We start from the raw sequence: 20,156 nt of genomic DNA on the forward strand, positions 1-20,156 counted from the left end.
TTAGGGTGTTTATCTTGTTTCCCTTTAATAAAAATACAACAAAGCTCATTTTGTAGATGGTACTTATTTTTGTTAATAATTAAAAATGAATGTAAGAAAGAAGGTAAGACTACTTCTTGAATTGTTTTAAAATCTTTTGTCTACTGACTTATGAAAAAAAACTTATCAGAGCTAGGATTTTTCAGGATAATTGAATGGAATGTTTTTTGTTTCCCCCCCCAAATCTCCAATTCTGAGTTAGAAGAGTCCTTAGATGCCATATAATTCATCATGTTCATTTTCTATTTTAGGAAACTAAGGTTCAGAGAATTAAGTGACCTGCTCAAGATTACAAAGCTGGTTGGTAGAGAGCCTAGGCTAAAATCCAATTGATCTTACTCTGGAGCTTTATGTCATATACTGTATCTAGGTGGGGAAAATATGATTATTACATATGAAATAACGAACAACTACACTTGCTCAACTGTGTCATATATAGATTGTACTGATGGGGATATCAAAGGAATGAAATCTGTCTTCCTATTTAGCATTTCAAAGAATAAAACAGTACAAAGAATTCTATTTCCTTCCAAAATGGAAAAAGGTAAAGTTCAACTATATTTTAGAATGTAGAAAACATTTTATTTTTTAACCATCTGCTTGTTGCTTACCTGATTTCAATTTTTTTAACTTCAGCTGTCTCAGTAAACACTATAATTGGAATGGCTAAATTAAGGAAGCAATTTCTGTAGGCTTCAAATGGAAGGCCACCAGCAATTTTGATCAACTCTAATGCAACCTGCATATAAGAAAAAGAACCTACTAAATATTAGGCAATATTTAATTTATAACACACTGTGATACCTTTTAAAAAATTATTAATTTTTTTTTGGGATACCTCTTACTTGGCATTTTTCTTATATGTTATCGCAGGCATTTCTCAGAAAACAAAACCCTCCATAAATCAATTCTTAAATTATAAGGCTTTTAGAATGGTGAGTATTCATCTTAGCGATCCCAGGGGCCAGAGCCATCATGCCACTTCCTTCTAGATGCAACACAGCTTTACACTGCCCTATTTTCGTTCTTTCTTTTTTTATTAAGTTTTTTATTTTCAAAACATATGCATAGATCATTTTCAATAAAATGCAAACCCTTGTATTCCAAATTTTTATCCTCCCTTGGCTCAACTTTTCCTCCCCCATGGCAAGTAACCCAATATATATGTTAAAGTTGTGCAATTCTTCTATTCATATTTCTACCATTATCATGCTACACAAGAAAATTCAGATCAAAAAAAATCTACATTCGGTCCACACAATTCTCCTTCTAGATACAGATGATCCCCACACTTCCTAATTCTAGCTGAGAACAATAATCCAATCAATACCAACCATTCCTAGAATCATCATCCTTTTCATCCCCCTGTACAAAACATTTCTCCTCAATCACGTAATGATTATCTCCTGCTTAGTCAGTAATGAAACCCTCTAATCATGTACACTGCTTTAGAGCACAGACTACTTTACTTGCTTGTGTTAGTATCCTTAGTTTTTACCACAGTGCCTGGCATGGCAAAGTTTTTAATAAATGCCTTTTCATAATTTATTTTTTTTTTTTAAATTTTCTATAATGGCTTCTACATTTTCTTCTAGATCCTACTGGATATAAATTTTCATCTTAAGATGTTCATCTAAATCTATTTTCTTTCAAATAATTTTTTTTTTCATTTTCCTAACACTCATCAGACAGAGAAACTTCCCCTCAGTGGTTTATATCTTAAGGCGTATTAGCAATAATATTCATTAGTGTATACTCCTTCTACATCTTACTTATCTGTCCTACTGGTTTACCTCCTACTTCTTAATGTCAAATAGTTTTGGTGTTAAGCAAGATATACATGGAATTACAATTAAGGACTAAGAGCCATTTTTCAACAATTAAGTGATCAAAGCTATAAACAGTTCTCAAATTATTAACTATGCAAAATATACTTTCAAATAACTACTAAGAGATAAACAGATTAAAACTGAGTAGGTAGTTACCAATTGTTAAAGATTACAAAAGCAAGAAAAAGTCCATTTTGGATAGGCCATGAGAGGATAACCACAGCGGTGTGCCATTGGGAAAAAGTGAAAACTGATCTCTTGTTTCTTGATGGCTTATAAATCTGTAATAAAATATACTAAGTAGGCTCTGCCTCAAGAAAATCCTTTTTCTCCTCTAATTTTCTAGTTCTGTCTTATAAATAATTGAAGATGGTTCAAAAGTGTTGTTTTTTTCCAGTTTCCATATCACATCCAATCCCCTTATTTAGAGCAGAGTACCTTACTTTATTTTTATTTTATTTTTCAAGGGAATTAGGATTAAGTCACTTGTCCAGAGTCACACAACTAGGAAGTGTTAAGTGTCTGAGGTTGGATTTGAATTCAGGATCTCCTGATTTCAGGGCCTGTGCTTCATCCACTGTGCCATCTAGCTGCCCTGAATATTTTTCTGTATGCCAAGAACAGAGGTCATTTGTTTTAAACTGAGGTGCTGATCTTTCTAAGTGAGCTTATCAGTTCTTAAGGACTCAATGAGAGTTTCTATTAAGCTTTTTCATTATTAAACAGCCATCTTAGGCTTTCTTTTGAATCTAGATTCACATCACCAGAAATCTAAAGATCATCTCAAAAATCAAAATATCCAAAATTAAATTCATCTTTCCCTCCACATCTCCAAGACTTCTCTATCAATAGCAAGGACAACATCTTCTAGTCATTCAGGTTTATAATCTCAGGATTATTTTTTGATGCTTTACTCTCATGCACTGCATCTTTATCAACAAAATTAATTATAAGTAAAGGCTTTTTGTTTGAAAGGAAAACATCTATCATTCTGATACAGAGTTGTGACTATATCAGTTACATTATAATGAAGTATTTTCTACCATTCTAAAATATCTCTACACTTCCAAAGTGACATGAAAACTGCTGAGATGTTTTCAGTCATAATTTAAATTCTATGAGATCAAAAGTCATTCTTCCTAAAAATATAAAAAGTGACAATCAGAAAGGTTTTCATTCAGAGGGTCAAGACACTCACCAAACCAGACACTGCAGCAGTGGATGTTGCTATAGCAGGGATTATTTTCCCAGCAATGCGTTTTGTTTTCAATCGGTCAGCTGGTTCAATGTTATACATCTTGGCTCGAAGATTGGATGCTGCAGTGATAAAATCTATGTGCCCATTACTATCATCATCTTTTTCAAATGAAAGCACCACCATTTGAAGATCATCTGATTGAAAAAGTGAAGGGGAAAAAAGTTTGATCTAGAAGTTGATATCTTATTATTAATAGCTTTTTATTTTTCAAAATACAGGCAAAAATAGTCTTCAGCATTTACCTCAGCAAAATCTTGTGTTCCTAATTTTTCTCTTTCCCTCCTTCCCCTCCTCCTCTTCTAGATAGTAAATAATCCAACATAGATTAAATGGGCAATTCAAAAGCAACAAATATGACTGATATTATGTTGGTTCTTTTTAATCAAAGATTTGTTTTACAATTTAAGATGATTTAAGAAAACATGACAAGATAGGAGATATGTCAGGAACTGTAGTTGCTAAAAAGTACAAAGGCCAACTTTTGTTTGTTGACATGAGAAAATAACATCTATTAAAACAAACAAACAAACAACAAACTTATGAGGTCGTTGGTATAAGGAATTCCTCATGAGGAAACTTTCTCTACCAGTGTACACTGACACCTTCTGCAATTTGTATTCTTGAAGTTGCCTGGGGAAGTGGGAGGTGAAGATTCAGGTGTCTATTTTGAACAGAACTGAAATTCAAGTTCAAGACTTTCAACCTAGCTCTATAGGAACTGGGCCATGATGTCTCTAATCTAAATACAATGAAATAAACATAAATCGCTCTATAAACATGCAGAATTTAAGCAAGGGGAACGAATGAGTACAATTTAGATACATTTCTAAAAGAGATTTATTACTTATCAAATAGTTCAAAGTCAATAAGAAATGACTGCAAATGGTCTAAAAATGTGGCTTCTCCTATATACATTAACTAGTGGACTCCCCCCCCCCCCCCGGCTGGGGTTAAGTGACTTGCCCAGGGTCACACAGCTAGGAAGTATTAAATGTCTGAGACCAGATTTGAACTCGGGTCCTCCTGAATTCAGGGCTGGTGCTCTATCCACTGCACCACCTAGCTGCCTCCAACTAGTGGACCTTTTAATATAAAGACTGAATCAGTACTAGGTAAGAGTCAAGTACAACAAAAACATCATACTTAAATAAGTTGACAAAAGTACTTTCCTCACAAGTGTGTTAAGATAGTGTTTATTTTATTATCCTCATTTTATGGATGAGGAATTTGAGGTTAAATAATTTTTTCATGATCATTTAGTTACTATATTTAGGAGCTGTTTCCACTGCAAAAATTATTTATTAAAAAAAAAAATCATCAGAGATAAACAAGTGGTCTCTACTCTACAACAGATGATTCATAAGCAAGTCAGAATATCATCTCAAGGATTCTGACTTTCCTATGTAGTAGACTGACCGCTGTTGATCAAGTTTGTATTTTTAGCCAGAGCTAACCTAAGGCATCAATACAGCACAGGTAATAGTTCTAGATAGATTTGTTTCTGAAGGAAACTGACTAAGGTGAAACCTAAAGTGGCACTTTTTCATTAGTACTCTTTAGCAGCTCATCAGGTAAAATATGTAAGAGCAACGGGGATAGAAAATTGTTTTATTAGTATATCAGAACTCCTCAAATTCCTCTGGCAGAAAAAGTGCTAGAAGGATTTGTTATAATCATCTTTGGTTGTTTTTATTCAGTCGTTTCAGTCATGTCCAATTCTTTGTGACCCTATTTGGAGTTTCCTTGGCAAAGATACTGAAGGGGTTTGCTATTTTCTTTTGTAGCACATTTTGCAGATGAGAAAACTGAGGCAAACAACTAGATTAAGTGATTTGCCTAGAGTTACACAGCTAGTATGTGTCTGAAGCTAGATTTGAACCCAACAAGATGAATCTTCCTGACTCCAGGCTTGGCATTTGATCCACTGCACCATCTACTTACCCAATCATCTTAATAATAGCTACCAAACTCACTTTATAAAATTCCATGTTCTTGTCTTTTGTGTAGATACAGTACTATTTAAAGAAAAAGTCAAAACTGCTTTTGTAAAAATGGATAGTCTCCTTACTTTTAGTAGCCTCACTGGATGATATGGCCTTTTCTAACTGGAAAACAGCATTTCTCTCATCTTCACTACTAACAGGAACATGGTCGGGTTTCCTTGCAGTTTCATCTGTTTGCACAACCTAAATTTATAAGGAATTAGAACTACTTAATTTACTGCCATTATTTTCTTGGTCTTAAATTAGCTCCCATAATACAAATGTTTTTTTTATTTTTCTTATGTTATAAAATAAAACTATAGAGAAAAGAAAAATGGAGCCATTTTAGTATAAACCCACTCACTGCAATCAGTAACGTCAAATATCTACATGTATTTTTAGAGAAGCAGGAGCAACTAGACCTATAATTTCACTGATAAAGGGATTCCCCCCAAAGGAATTTTCTATCAAGGCAGATAGATATCTGATCTGCTACTTATAGTGGGGTATAAGAGGTGAAGTTTTTTGCTCAATCACAAAGACCATGCGCAATAATGGAATTAGAATCCAGGTTTTTACTCTGAGGCCAAATCTCTAAACAACATAAACTTTGGTGCCTCTCATTTCATAATAAAAGGTAATAAAATCCTTAGTAGGAGCAGCTAGAATCCATAGAAACCCTTTATATGTCATAAGCTAGTTTAAGATCAGCCAATAAACAAATATTTAACTAAGTTGTGTGCTTAAAATAAACTTGCTCCTAAAACTTTTCTGACAATAGGCAGTGTCATCACAAGGAGAAGTTTAAGACTGCTTTGGAAAACAGTGGGTTTGGATAGTACCATTAAACACAACGTGTGCGGGCATTTTCTTGGTTCCTAGAGAGCAGGGGTAGAGAATATCTAGCCCACAGGCTACATAAAGCCTGTAAATCATTTGCTAAGGCAACTACAGATGATAATGAGCTTGAAAGCCAGGTATACCAACCTCCCACTGCTTTGAATTCTTTAAGCTGATAATTTTGTATGGCCTGCAAATGATGTTACAAATATTCAAATGAGCCTTGGCAGAAAAAAAAGTTCAGTTACAGTTTCTCTTTGATGTTAGGGGTAGAAACAGTGACTCCACATAACTTTTTACTCAATTTCAGAGCTTTCCATGTCTTTAGTCCATACATGCTAAAGCCACAGGGGATTTAATCAACAAGTATTTATTTACTCAAAATGTTTTGACAATAATTTAATTATTTGCAACTCATTAGCATTTAGGACTATATCAATTTATTTCTTTTCTATATCCCTTCAAAAAGTCCTATGGAAAATAAGGTGAATGACAGAAACTGGCAAAATGCACCTTTATAGGATATGGCAACAGAATGTGTTTGTTTTCATTCAAAACATATTTACTGTCTCCCTCTACACACTGCCATTTTTTTTTGGTTCTTAAGGATATAAAGAAAAAGACTGCTCCTGTGGACCTTACAGATTACAGGGTAGATAAAAAATGCATCAAATTAACTGTTAAACAGAATACAATGCAAAAATACAATAAAAAGAAAAAAAATTATCATGGAGAGAATATTTCTGTTTGGAGATCAAGGAAGGATAAATGGAAGAAATCCTAATAAGGAAAGACAATGATGTTTTCTGAGATTTTTCAAAGGATGATATATGACAGCACATGCTAGAAAAAATACAAATAATAAAACTAAATAATGAAAATATTTTAAAACATACCTTGTTTGAAGGTTTGAATTCTGGAATCTCTAATTTGGAAAGTATATTGGAGAAAATTTCTACTGACAAGTCCTATTTTAAAGAAAATAATTTCAATATGTAACATCTCAAAATCTAGTTACATTGTGATAGAACTAATGTTGAAATTATCTCTGTATTTTAAGATTTTCCCAAACAAGACCAAAAAAAAAAAAAAAAAAAAAAAAAAAGACGAACAAACCAAAAACCAAACAGAAAAATCCTCAATGCAACAACACATCATCCATCTGGATCCAAAATGATTAGGTTTTGTTGCATCCATTTTAGATATTAAAATTTTATTTAAACAATCATTTCCCCATGATGCTACAATTCTCCAAATTGGAGATCCATGTAAATTAGCTGATAATCTAATTTTGTAGAACATGCAACTGAAATTGAATAAGGTTGAATTTTTTTGATTAGTGACAATTAAACTATTGAAGGTTAGGAAAATTGGTGTTCATTTATGTCATTTAACTATTCATAAAGAGTATTCAATTAATAGCTTTTAGGAACTTGGGGAGACTTTTTTTCCCCCCTCAAGAGGCCTATCAAACTAGGTAAAACTCATATTGAATTTGCAATTTTACTAAAATTTTATATCTTTTTCTGATGAGCTAGTATCTCTCTCCTTTCCATATGCTTTTGAAGTTGCCTTTCTGAATCTAAGATGTCAAACTTTATACCATGAAATCAATAAACTCATTTTTATTGGGTAGTATATATTTTCACTGTTAAGTTTTAGAGTAAATATGTTAACAACTTTCTGCTTAACAGATATGGAAGCCTGGGCAACAATGCAACATATTACAGAATGTTTTTTAAAAGAATGGAAAGCATATCAATTGATTAAATTTTGATTTCTTTTTATCGCTCTTATTACTTCAAGAGCATCTTACCTTTTCTGTAAATGGAATACAGTATATTGTAGCAAATAGCTTTGCAGCAGTCTGTATGAAACTAAAGTGTCTGTTAAAAAGCAAACAAAAAAGTAACTTAGATTAGTGATAATATGATGTAACAACTAATTTTGTTTCAGCTTAAAAGAATGTTCTATAACATCATCAACTTTTATATAATTAGGGTATTTAATTTTTGTTATGGAATATAACAAAAGTTTACAAGAATTGATAGCCACAAGTGGAAATAAGACAATTATATATCTACTCTCTAAAACACCAACAAAACTTTAACATAGGATGCCTGTAAGTTCCAAAATCATAAAACTACTCTGAAAACACTTTGACTCCATTAGTAATATTAATGGTGCCTAATGGAATGCCAAAGACAAAATTAAACAAGCATGCTTTTTATATGATCCCATGTAGCATTCTGTAAAGTGATATTAATAAAAAAAGCTGAAGCATATAACTGAATTATAAAACAGGCAAACAAAACAATCATCTCACTTATGTAGATTTCTTATATAAAAAGGAAAAGGATTTAATTTTAATTCTTTTTATGTCCCCTAAAGTGAGATGCTTCTTGCTCAGACAAGCCATAATCCAAAATATTTTACTTTACATATACTTTTTAAAAGTCTATATTAGCCTTTAGAAAATATATATATATATATATAGGATACTATTTGACTGTAATGTACCTATTACTTTCTATTTTCCTTCTTTTCTTACTTTCCTCCCTACACTAAGTAGCAATCACTAAAGGAGGGAACATGTGCATAAAAAAATCATAGTTTTGAAATTAGATGAAGTTTTAAAGTTATCTTTAGGTGAAAAAACAGGTTCAGAACAGTTAAGTACGACTTACTCAAGATTACAAAGAGTCAAAAATTCAGACCCAAGTCATTTTTGTATTACAATGTAGTAGATATCATCAGAATATCAAAATAACCATGAAGAAAGTAACTTTCATGCTACAAAAGATATATATTTTAGGGCACATATAAATTACAAGGAATATGGAGCCAAAAAATATGGGGAAGCATTAAGAAGTTTTAGATAAGTCATGGGTAATAAAACTCAAAAGAAAACTTTCTTAAAGTAAAATCAAGAATTTCCTAATAATTTAAAAGTAGAAGTTAAAATGTGCCTTCAATTTCTGAACCATGTCCAACATCAACAAAACAAACGAGTGAAACACTTAAAATTTTTCTTTCACAAACCAAAATTCCATGCTTCTAGCTTTACTGAACATAAAAATTATCATTGACTTTTCCCTTTTCGAATACTGCCTACATGATGATCTTAAAAAAAAAAAAAAAAAAAAAAAAACTCCTTCTCTGATAATCTTTTAAATTAACTCCAAATAAATAAACTAGCCCTATTATTTTTAAATGCAAAATATTTTTATGGTAGCTTAAAAATCTAGTCTATTATTTCTATACAAGAAATTCTTTGATAGTCAATTAAAATTAGTAAATATGAAAAATTCATAACCCTGCCAACCCAGTAATGACAATCTTCAAGACTACCAATAAAAGGAGCATCAGTAATAAATAAATAAATAATGACATTCTTTACTATTGGTATAGTGTAGATCACTAGTAATTGGGAACTGCATATTCAGAAAACATATAACGCTATCTTCTTTCCAATCTAGTGCATTTTATGTTCTAAAAAAAAGTTTTAAAATATTTTTATGATAATACTCATGATATGAATAGAAGTTGGGTTAAATAATCTTTAAGTTATCTTGAAAGTTGAAGTCTAATTCTAGAATCCCATTTGGATCTCATAATAACCTGCAAATGAAGAAACTGAGGCAGGGGCATTAAATGAGTAGTTATTTAATTCGCTAAATACTGAAGTGTTAAAAATAAGAATAAATTCTTATATAATTGATAGCAAATATCTCAATAAAAGGATTGCTAATTAAACATTATGAAAAACTTTAACTGTACTTAAAATTCAAGATTTCACCATTTCTAACACCTTAGGAAATATTTTTTGTTACTTGGTGCAGCTAAAAATTTTTCACTCTGTGGCTTTTAATGCATTGTGACATCTCTCTGTAAATGTAGAAAGATTGGTCTTCATTATGACAAATAAATCTGATGTCAGGGCCATTCAGGAAATGCTTACAACTTGGTGGAACCTGTGATCCACAGGGATGAACTTTAAGAACCCACGTTTAATTCCTTAAGATTGTTGAGGTGGAGCAGAATTTTATTGATGTTAAAATGTTTACAAAGCATAGAAAAAATTGGGAATCTTTGCTCTCAAGTAATATAAAGTTTGGCCTATGGAAGAAACTACATCTGTTAACTGTGGTCTAATACTTACAAAGGATCGTTAAATTCAAACTTTATTGGAGAAGGTGGCCTCTTTGGGGACTGCCAAAACAAACCTAATAAAGACATACATAGTGAATTTCAATATAGGGAACCATTAAATAAATAAATAAATAAAAAACAAAGTGTTCTCCAGATGTTTGGGTATACTTACTGCCATCTTTTAATCGTGTGTCCAGGGGAAAACAATGAAGAAGCTGAAGAGCCTGGAGGATCAGAGAAGGGAAAGAGAGAAGGGGATGAAAGAAAGACAGGATTAACATTAAAAATAAGGTTGTTATAAACTTATTTTCCTAAGGTATAGTCTCTCTTTTTGACTTCACTACTTATTAATTGTTCTCCATTTTTACTGTGACATTTAATCCCTCTACCCTTCCCAATGGTTGGCCAATTCAACTTTATATACTCTTCTGTCTTAAACCCCTTGCATCTTTGTCCTGTCACTGCTCACATCTTATAAAGCCCCACTTCTGGGTTCTGCTACCCAACCTGTCACCTGAGTTCAGCCGAACACTGCTGAACTTTTATTTACCATGACCATGTATCACAGGGCATGTTCTACCTTGCCATGCAGCAATTCTTTTGTATCTTCCCTAATTGATTCTCTTTAAATTCCCCTAAACAGCTGTTCCAGATCTTTCCTTAAGTCCCAGACCTTATCCTTCCTCTCTTCTCTTAAAGAGGTGATATCACCTAGCCAGTGACTGCAATCTTTCTCTCTTTCTCCAATCCAAACACCAAATATCAGAATGTTCTATATCATCCCCAATTTTTCTCTTGTTCTCTGAAAAAGCAGTGGCCTTTTTTCTAGCCTCTCTACTCCTAGAGCATACTTCTCTAAATTTTGTTTTTCTATTTTTAATGATTAATCTTTCGGGCTTTTCCCCTTTTGCCTACAAATACACCCAGATCTCTATATCCTTAAAAAAAACCTTTAAATGACTCTACCCATCCCCTCAAGATATCATCCTAAAATTCTCTTACTAATAATCAAATGTCTAGAAAAAATATCTTATACTCATTGCCTCAACTTCCTTACTTCCCATTCAACTATCAACTACTTGCAACCATCTGGCTTCTGATTCTTCTTCTCTTATTTATATGGCCTAAGATTACCAACTGCTAAATCCAGTGATCTGTTCTCCATCCTTATCTTGCTTGACCTCTGGTTGGTTTTGTTACTATCAGTTTTTTTGAGAGTCAAAGTGGTCCCATGACTGGAGCTAGAGGGCAGGATTCAAATGCTGCCTCTGTTATGCACTAGCTGGCTGACCTCTCCATCAAATGAGGAAGATCATAGTAGATGACCTCTGAAGTCTAGTCCTAGTCAAGAGTCTAGTAATTTTAGTGTTGATTTAAATAAGGCTTAGATCTATTTGAACATTCATCCAACATTTGTGGGTCCTAAAACACACACTTACCTTATGGTTAAAATATTTTTCAAATTTCATTCTTGCTAATTCCACACAATGGGACCAATTTCTAGGTCTTCTACTAAGTGACTTAATAACCTGAAAGCAGCCTTCTAAACTCTCTCCAGACTGTATTCTCTAGAATGAGGGAAAAGTAGATTAAAAAAAAAAAAAAAAAAAAAAAGATGAAATATAAAATGGGAAAAAATGCAATTTCTAACTAAGCAAATGAAAAGTTCATATAAGTTATAATGGTGAAGAATAGGATCACAGAATATTAGCTCTAGAAGGAACTTTATAGATCATCTAGTATGACCTTACTTCACATATAAGGAGAAGGGAATAAGCATTTATATAGTGCCTATCATGTGCCAGACCCTGTGCTAAGTGCCACTTACAAATATTATCTCATTTGATCCTCACAACAACCTTGTGAAGTAGGTGTTACTATGATTTTAATTTTACAATTGAGGAGATTAAGACAAACTGAAGTCAATGTCACACACATAGTGTTAGAAATTGGATCTGAACTCAGGTATTCCTGACTTCAGACCCAGAGTTCTTTCCACTGTGCAACCAACTGAGCCTCTAAGCCTCAGAAAAACTATCCTCCTAGGCTTCCTTTTTCTCCTACAAATAAGCTTGATTAGATAAAACTTTCAAGCTTCACCTAAGATCCCAAGTCTTAGGCTAAATTTTCCCAAATTAAAACATATCAATTACTTTAGAATGATTATAGCACTAAGATGAATATGTGGAGCCTGAGTTCTAGGTTTGGGTCTTCTACTAACTAGTTAAGTGACTTCAAAGAAACCACCTGGTTTCTCTAGACTTGTTTTCTCTAAAATGGTTGGATTAAAGTGATTTTTAAGAAATCTTCCAGCTTGAACAATCTTTGTTACATTAGTCTTTCTGCACAAAGTAATTCTTTTATAGCCCTTAGTACTAAGAAGTAGACCTTAGAGAGAACTTATGACTAGAGGAAAAGAAGCAACCACTGAGAGTGATGATTTCAGCAATTTTTCAGATGTTCTTATTTAATTCTCCATATTTTCTGCTTGAGTATTTGAAATTTTATTCTCATTATGCACTACTCACCTCAAAAACTGTAAAATATTTTAATGATATTTTTCCACCAGAATTCAGAACCTTGTAACCTACATAGCATTTATAAATTGAAGATTAAGAATTTTAATTTCCATAATCCTCAAATTATAGTAGTAACAAGGTTACTCTGTGAGGGAAGCACATTTAGATGTAGCTTCTAAAATCTAAATCAATTCAAAGCACTTAATCCATTTAGAAATCATATTGATTCTTACCTGTAAGACCTCCTCTGCAGATGAATAAGTTTGCCAAAATTTGTTGAACAATGAAGGCTTGTGGGAAAATGAGCTTTCAAACTTCATATGGGGGAGGAAAAAGACAAATTTTGAAAAGGACCATTTTTAGATAGTCTAAAATACTTAATGTTCCACAGAAAACTAAATATTTCTCCCCTCTCCCTTTTTTTTGTATAAAATAAGTTGGTTTATTTTGATTTTTGCAAGAAATGGATGATCCAGCTAGGGCAGTCCCTGAATGGAGCCGAGGTTAAGGAACAAACCTTTTCTTTTCCTTAAATGCAAGGTTCCACCCCACTGGCTGATGACAAAAGTTACAGACTTCCTGGTCTTTCCATTGAATGGACAACAAAATATTTTAAAAAATAAGTATTTACCTTATCTCGTGCCCACTGAATAGTATGTTCAATAGCAGCTGGAAAAGATTTTAAAGTGCAAAATGGTATTTCTTCTTCTGGAGGATCCCGCTAAATTAAAAAATATAAAAGATTTCATAATTGTTGAGGACAAATTTTTTTGAGATCATGTTTAGCTCTGGCATCATATATTTCAAATTGTAAAATAAGCAAAACCTGAATATCTTTTCCCTCTAATATAGAAAGAAAGTGGAAAATTATCCTAACTTCTGCTATCTTATTTTGTTTTTATAATGAACTCCTTTCACATTAAGTCTACATTATATATTTACTACTGTTATGCTACCCCTTATAAGACTGAACTTCTAACTAGTAAAGTCTCTAACTAGACTGTAAACTCCTACACAGCAAGTACTATATTTACCTTATCCATTTCAATATATAGCACACAAATGTGTCATAAATACTTGCCAACTTTCTATACTGCCTTTTCAATAAAATTAAGAAGTTAAGTTTTTTAATTGCCAAGAGAGCTTTTGTAAGGACCAAAAAACCATAACAGGAATACTACTTGGTCTAACTGAAAAAATGGAATGAAGAACTTCCAACCTTAATTTTTTTCTCTTTTTCTTAATAGGAAGTATATATTTTGCTTATTCTTCAAAGAGGAAAAACAATTAAAAATGAAAAATTTATTAATATGTTCTTTATCATTTTATTGGATCAAAAGCTGTCACTGTGAAATTTCTAAGATATATATGAAAAGTTTCTAAAATCTAAGGAAGGCTGATAAATGAGAACAACATAATGTGGAAAAAATTAACACAAGCAAAGTACTATTAAAATTATTTCCAAGATTCCAGGATACCATTCTATGCCTTACTGTCACATAACTTTTTTTGTTTTGCTAAAATTTTCAAACAAGTTAGGACCTTCTTTGTGCATGAACACATTTCTGAGTTTATAATAGAAGTAAATAGGCAGAATAAGTAATTTAAAATAAATTTCATGGAGAATTTTGCTAGATTACATCTTCATAGGAGATGTAAAAATATATTAATAGTATAGGGCCATATGGGGCCTGCCAGGTTATGGCAAATGGACTGAGGAGCGCCGACAGAGTGTGAGTTTTTGTTTTTACTAGTCTGGTCCTCCAACAGTCTGAGGGACAATGAACTAGCCCCTATTTAAAAAGTTTGAGGACCACTGGGATAGATGATATAAAACTGGGAGGGAAAGCTAAAATATTTGAAGACAGATTCAGGACTTAAAAAAGTCTTCAAAGACTGGAAAATGAACCAAATCTAACAAGGTAAAAGTTAATGAAGATTATAAAAATAAAATTCTACACTTGAGCTGAACCAAGTGCTTGAATATATGATAGGGATAATGTGGTCAGACAGCCACTTGTTGACAATGATGAGTGAATGCTGATTACAAGTTCTATGTTCCTTGTATAGTTTCAAAGGGCAAAGTGGGCTAATGAGTAGAAGGAAGATAAATATGGGTAAAATACTCAGAAGACTTGTTGGAAAATGCATTAAAGAAAATGTTCAAAGAGACCCCTTTTAGGGACTCACACTAGGTAACTCCTAAGTTCTTTCTAAATGTGATTAAGTGTTCATATGTTTAACAGAATGTTTTCCCTTATTCTTTTTATGTGTCCATAAAAGTTAGCCCAGTATTCGTACAAACTGGCATGCAGATGGATTACAAAATGATTTATTTGAATTGTCCTTATTAGGTTAATTATCCTTCATAGTATTTCTAAAACAAAATGGTTTAAAAAAAAATAAAAGAGGAATTTTATATATTTTCTATATAAAATTGTAAAACTCTATTATGTACAGCTTGTATTTTCTAAAAATAGGGCTAGATGGTGCAATGAATTAAATGCCAGGGCTGATGCTAGGAAGACTCATCTTCCTGAGTTTAAATCTGATTTCAGATAGTTCTTAGTTGTAGATACTGGGTTGCTTAGCCCTGTTGTTTGCCTCTGATTTCTTAATTGTAAAATGCGTTGGAGAAGGAAATGATAAACTACTCCAGCATCTTTTCCAAGAAAATCCCAAATGGGGACAACAAAGAGTTGGACATGCCTGAAAACAACTGGACAACAATTTTCCAAAAGCAAATGGTAAATCTGACACATTATTTAAAAAGCTGTTCTGATTATTTGCATCTCCTTATGAAATTCAATGCATTTAACATTCCATCCCATAAACAATTTTAACACTTACATGACTATTATAGGACTCAGTTAAATGAGGTATAATAGCTTCAGTGTGTCCCTTGGTGCCCATTGTGCCAGAATCTAAGAGAGGACGTAGATTCGCTAAGCAACGGCTATTTGAAAAGAGAAAGAAACAAAATTGTTCAATAAAACACAAGCCAAGGAACAGTAATTTTGTTACACAAGGCAGCTAAGAACCAGATATTATTAACTATTTTCAAGTTGGTGATTTCTAAATATACTACACAGGCAGTATCATACCTCTTCCATGTCTATCTGCTTTTTTTCCTCCCTTAAACCTGATTGGTCTTAATACCTTTTCAAATGCAATAAAAAAACAAAAACAAACAAACAAACAAAAAAAAAACTAAAAAAACTTACTAGGACTAAAGACAACATTAAATACTAGAAAAAAAATTTCTTATAACTTCCTAAGAAGCCTTTTATATTACAACTGTGGCAGTTTTTACCAAATTAAGATTGCACAATTAATTTCCTGGCTTCTTTGGTTAGGAACTATGATGCTTCTATAAGATACATAAAAATGTTTACTATGTAGTTTTTTTTTTTTTAATTTCAAAAGCCATTAATCTTTTCTAATTATAAACAAATAAAACTTGCCAGAAAATGCATAAACACATATACAAACATTAGTAATTATTTTCTGGATCATCTCAGATAAAAGACACCCCAATATATGCAGTATTGGACTACAGAATATTTTTAAATTGGAGACCTGGAACTAGAGAGCTGTCAGAAATTGAGCCTATGAATAAACTGAATACTTTTGGTCCAAGTTTTGTCGTGCAGGCTCTTATGGTCACCTGAATAAAGGGATGGATTCTTGGGCTCTGAGAAACTTACAGATAAATATTTTGTGAAATTCAGTCAGTTATAAAAATAGGCATTTATTGTTCTTAGAACAGGTACAATAAATAATTAAGAGGTCTGTTTCACTCTTCTACCCTCTTTACTAATCACAATTCTCAAAGATTTCAAAACAAAAATCTGAAAGGAGAAATAGAAAACACCTTCTTTCTCCAACAACTGCTATCTTATTTTCCTGGGAAGTGAGGAAAACTAATGAAAATGTAATGCTGTAGACCTTCCCTAAATTAAAAAAAAAAAAAAAAAAAAAAAAAAAAAAAAAAAAGGAAAGCTAGAAAGCTATCTTTGTTGAAGTTTTCCCAGAGATCCACAGCATTCTCAATCTCAAGCCCCCAAAGAATCTGATTGTCTAGAAAGAATAATCCTTTAACAAAATCTCACTTCAATACATAAATTGCAAATAATGGCTTACTGTTTCATTTTTAATACCAGATAATAATTTACCACAAAAATGAGAGACAAAAGAAAGATTGAGAGACAGAGATAGAGAGAATGTAAGAGAGAGAATGCAATTGAAAGAAATTAATCTTCCACTCATTATAGGAAATAGTACACTGAGATGAGAATGACTACTTTCCATTTCCAATTCATTCTCAAAATAGCACTAATTCAGTTATTAATATTCTGTACCTTTTCATTCTGACACTTTGGCCACTTTTTCATATGAAGTTTATGTGCCCATGTTTAGTGGAAAGACAGAGATAAAAGATCTAGATCTTCCAAAACCAAACCAAATCAACAGACATTCTTGGTAACTGCATTACAAAAGTGGATATAAAGAAGGATGGGAGAAACATTTTAGAAATTATGGTTCAAAGACCCTCTTCTATTCAAAGAATACTCATTATATTTCATTTCTTTCTTTCTTTTTTTTTTTTTAAAAGAATGCTGGATATGACAATAACGTAAAAAATGAAACTGATAGGGTAGCTCAATGGTACAGCAGATACAGTGCTGGCCCTGAACTCAGGAAGACCTGAGTTCAAATCTGGCTTCAGACACTTAATACTTCCTAGCTGTGTGACCCTGGAAAAGTCACTTAATCCCAATTGGCTCAGGAAAAATAAAGCAAGCAAGCAACTGATTTCATCTGAAGAGACATGAAATTGATTATCAATGTGGGAATTATTTCTGAATCCCCTGCAAGTGTATAGATATAATATGATCCTGACCTATGAAAACAAAGATCAGGATCAGTACAAAATTAGAGGGAAGGCTAAAGATGAGATAGACATAGGGTGCATTCACTTAACTATTTCAATGTTAATGTAATTTACAATGTAAACAAACAAGCTTTTGATAATAAAAATTGGAAAATGGATAAAGGATAAAGCATTAACATAGATGATCAATTTCCCCAAGATGATTTAAATATATAAAAGAATTACACAATGAAAAAGCCAAAAAAAAAAAAAAAAAAAAAAAAAATCCTGAAATTGTAAGTAGCAAACACTTCATCTCTTGGTCATGTAAAAAGATAAAAGTCAGTTTAAAAAACTAACCCACCTGTAAAATGCTTTGAAGAATGGTAGATTACAAAACAGTACTGCCTCAAAAAACAATCAAAGACATTCGAAGGGAAAAGCAAGATCTATAGAAAGTCTAGTGTGACACTAATCATCAAGATATACAAGACTTCAAAATGTTTCCTAGGTAATACAGGAGATAAGAGCATGGTACTTGGAATCAAGAAGATACAAATTCAAAGTTATGATATATAAATGTAATGGAATATTATTTTTCTATAAGAAATGATTAGCAGGGTGATTGCAGAAAGGCCTAGAGAGACTTATATGAACTGATGCTAAGTGAATTGAGTAGAACCAAAAGAACATTGTATACAGCAATAGCAATTATTATATGATGATCAATCCTGATGGACCCAAGTCCACTGCTTTCAACAATGAGGTACAAACAAGCTCTTGAAAGTGAGAAATGGGAATTATAAAGGAAAAGGACTGTTAAGTGTCAAAGGATACAAAGGGGCATTTTCAAAAGAGCTAAGTCAAGCTATTAATAATCATATAAAAACTTTCTAAATCACTAATAATAAGGTGAAATGTACATTAAATAACCTGAGATTTCACCACACAAATATGATAAATGAATGCTCAGTGTGGAAAAGGTTGTAGGCAGACAGAAACATTCACATGCTACTAGATGCAAAAAAGTTGCAAATCGTACCTACACAGTACAATGTCAGATGTACATCAGATTGCTTATTGTCTTGGGGAGAGGGGAGGTGAGGGAGGGAGAAAAAATTTGGAACTCAAAATTCTACAAAAATGTATGTTGAAAACTAATTTTACATGTAAATGGAAAAATAAAATACTACTGAATTAAAAAAAAAGATAGGAATTCAAATTTTGATTCAGATACTAAAAAACTGGGTAATCCTGGATAAGACAAATCACCTAACCTCTGTTTCTCAATTTCCTTGTCTATGAAATGGTTAAAAATAACACCTACCTTGGTTTTGTGAATATCCAATGAATTATCTGATATGAAGTGCTCTTCAAGCCTCAAGTGCTATATAAACATTTGCTGATGTTATTTCTGCAACAAACTATCTCTCATGCTTAGGCTAAGAGTATACAGATTCCTGGACAATGAAAGTACAGAGATAATCTGATTCAACAACTCTACGATTAATAATGAGGATTAACACTGATACATTTTGAAAGCTGTGCATCTAAGACTGACAATGAAGGGTATCCAGCACAGAGTTGAAATGAAATCAGATTTCCTAAAAAATGATGATCCTTGGATGACAGAAATGGGAGTCATTAATGAGGATCCCTAGGTCCACACATTGACTTGGCATACTATAGGGCCCTGTTTGACATCTCTGCCTCACAAGAAAACGGTGAACTGCTTTTAAGAAATGTCCCAAATATGAGAACCTTTGCAATGACATCCATAGCTACTCAAGAGACTGCTGCAATCTAAACAGGAAAAATCAAAATTTAAAAAATACAGATTTCCTAAAATAATGAAACTGACTTATAATCCACTAAATTGATGGGCTCCTCAGCAACAGCACATCATGAACAGATGCTGAATGGTGACATAAGTCCAAAAATGAACAGGTAGAAGAGGATGGATTTAACTGAGTAAGCTGGGCCTGGAGTTAGAAGACCTGAGTTTAATTCACTCCCACCCAAGACACCAGTTTTGTGATGCTAAGGTAAGTCACTTAATCTCTGTCTGCCTCAGTTTTCTCAACTGTAAAATGGGGATAATAATAGCATCTACCTTACAGGGTTGCTGTGAGATTCAGATGAAAAATTGGTAAAATACTAGTTAAGTGACAGGTATATAGTAGGTGTTTAATAAATACTTATTCCTTTCCCTCCTTTTTATTTACTGTGGGGAAATTGCTTTACTCTTAATTATTTCAAGCTACTTTCTGCCATAAAAATGATCCTTTTTTAACACCCAAAACTTAAAGTATAAGTCTGGGAATCACAAAAAAAATCAAAACTTAAAATGATTCAAAGGTCAATGGAAAGATGCATATATTACAGGCAGGCACACAAAAGATATCATCCAGAAAGAGATATGACTAACAAAAGGAAATAGGCCCATCATACAGCAGACCAAGTAAAAATAGAAGGAAACCTCATATGCTTCAGTGCTATACATGGGATATTAAACAATCTAGATTACTGGGTAGATTGCCAATGGGGGATTTATGGGATTACAAGAAAAAGAACTACACATGAAGACAAGTTGAAGATACTTTGTGATCTGTACCATGGAGAGAATACAAACACTGATAATCTTAAAAACAGAGTGAAGTACTT

At 32.5% G+C, this 20,156-nt stretch overlaps 1 protein-coding gene across 1 annotated transcript in view; it reads right to left on the reverse strand.

The window, feature by feature from the left end:
* The window catches only part of UBA6 (ubiquitin like modifier activating enzyme 6), a 61,345-nt gene that overhangs the window by 6,451 nt on the left and 34,738 nt on the right, over positions 1-20,156 (reverse strand). Inside the window, exons 20-30 of the mRNA XM_074274918.1 lie at positions 15,470-15,575; positions 13,251-13,340; positions 12,853-12,933; positions 11,540-11,668; positions 10,273-10,324; positions 10,111-10,174; positions 7,765-7,834; positions 6,845-6,916; positions 5,195-5,312; positions 3,067-3,260; positions 651-778 (exon numbers count right to left, since the gene is read on the reverse strand). Coding sequence (XP_074131019.1) covers positions 651-778; positions 3,067-3,260; positions 5,195-5,312; positions 6,845-6,916; positions 7,765-7,834; positions 10,111-10,174; positions 10,273-10,324; positions 11,540-11,668; positions 12,853-12,933; positions 13,251-13,340; positions 15,470-15,575 — 1,104 coding nt within the window. The remainder of the gene's footprint in view (positions 1-650; positions 779-3,066; positions 3,261-5,194; positions 5,313-6,844; positions 6,917-7,764; positions 7,835-10,110; positions 10,175-10,272; positions 10,325-11,539; positions 11,669-12,852; positions 12,934-13,250; positions 13,341-15,469; positions 15,576-20,156) is intronic.

The sequence above is a fragment of the Sminthopsis crassicaudata genome, chromosome 6 (genome assembly GCF_048593235.1).
Source record: "Sminthopsis crassicaudata isolate SCR6 chromosome 6, ASM4859323v1, whole genome shotgun sequence".
NCBI lineage: Eukaryota > Metazoa > Chordata > Mammalia > Dasyuromorphia > Dasyuridae > Sminthopsis > Sminthopsis crassicaudata.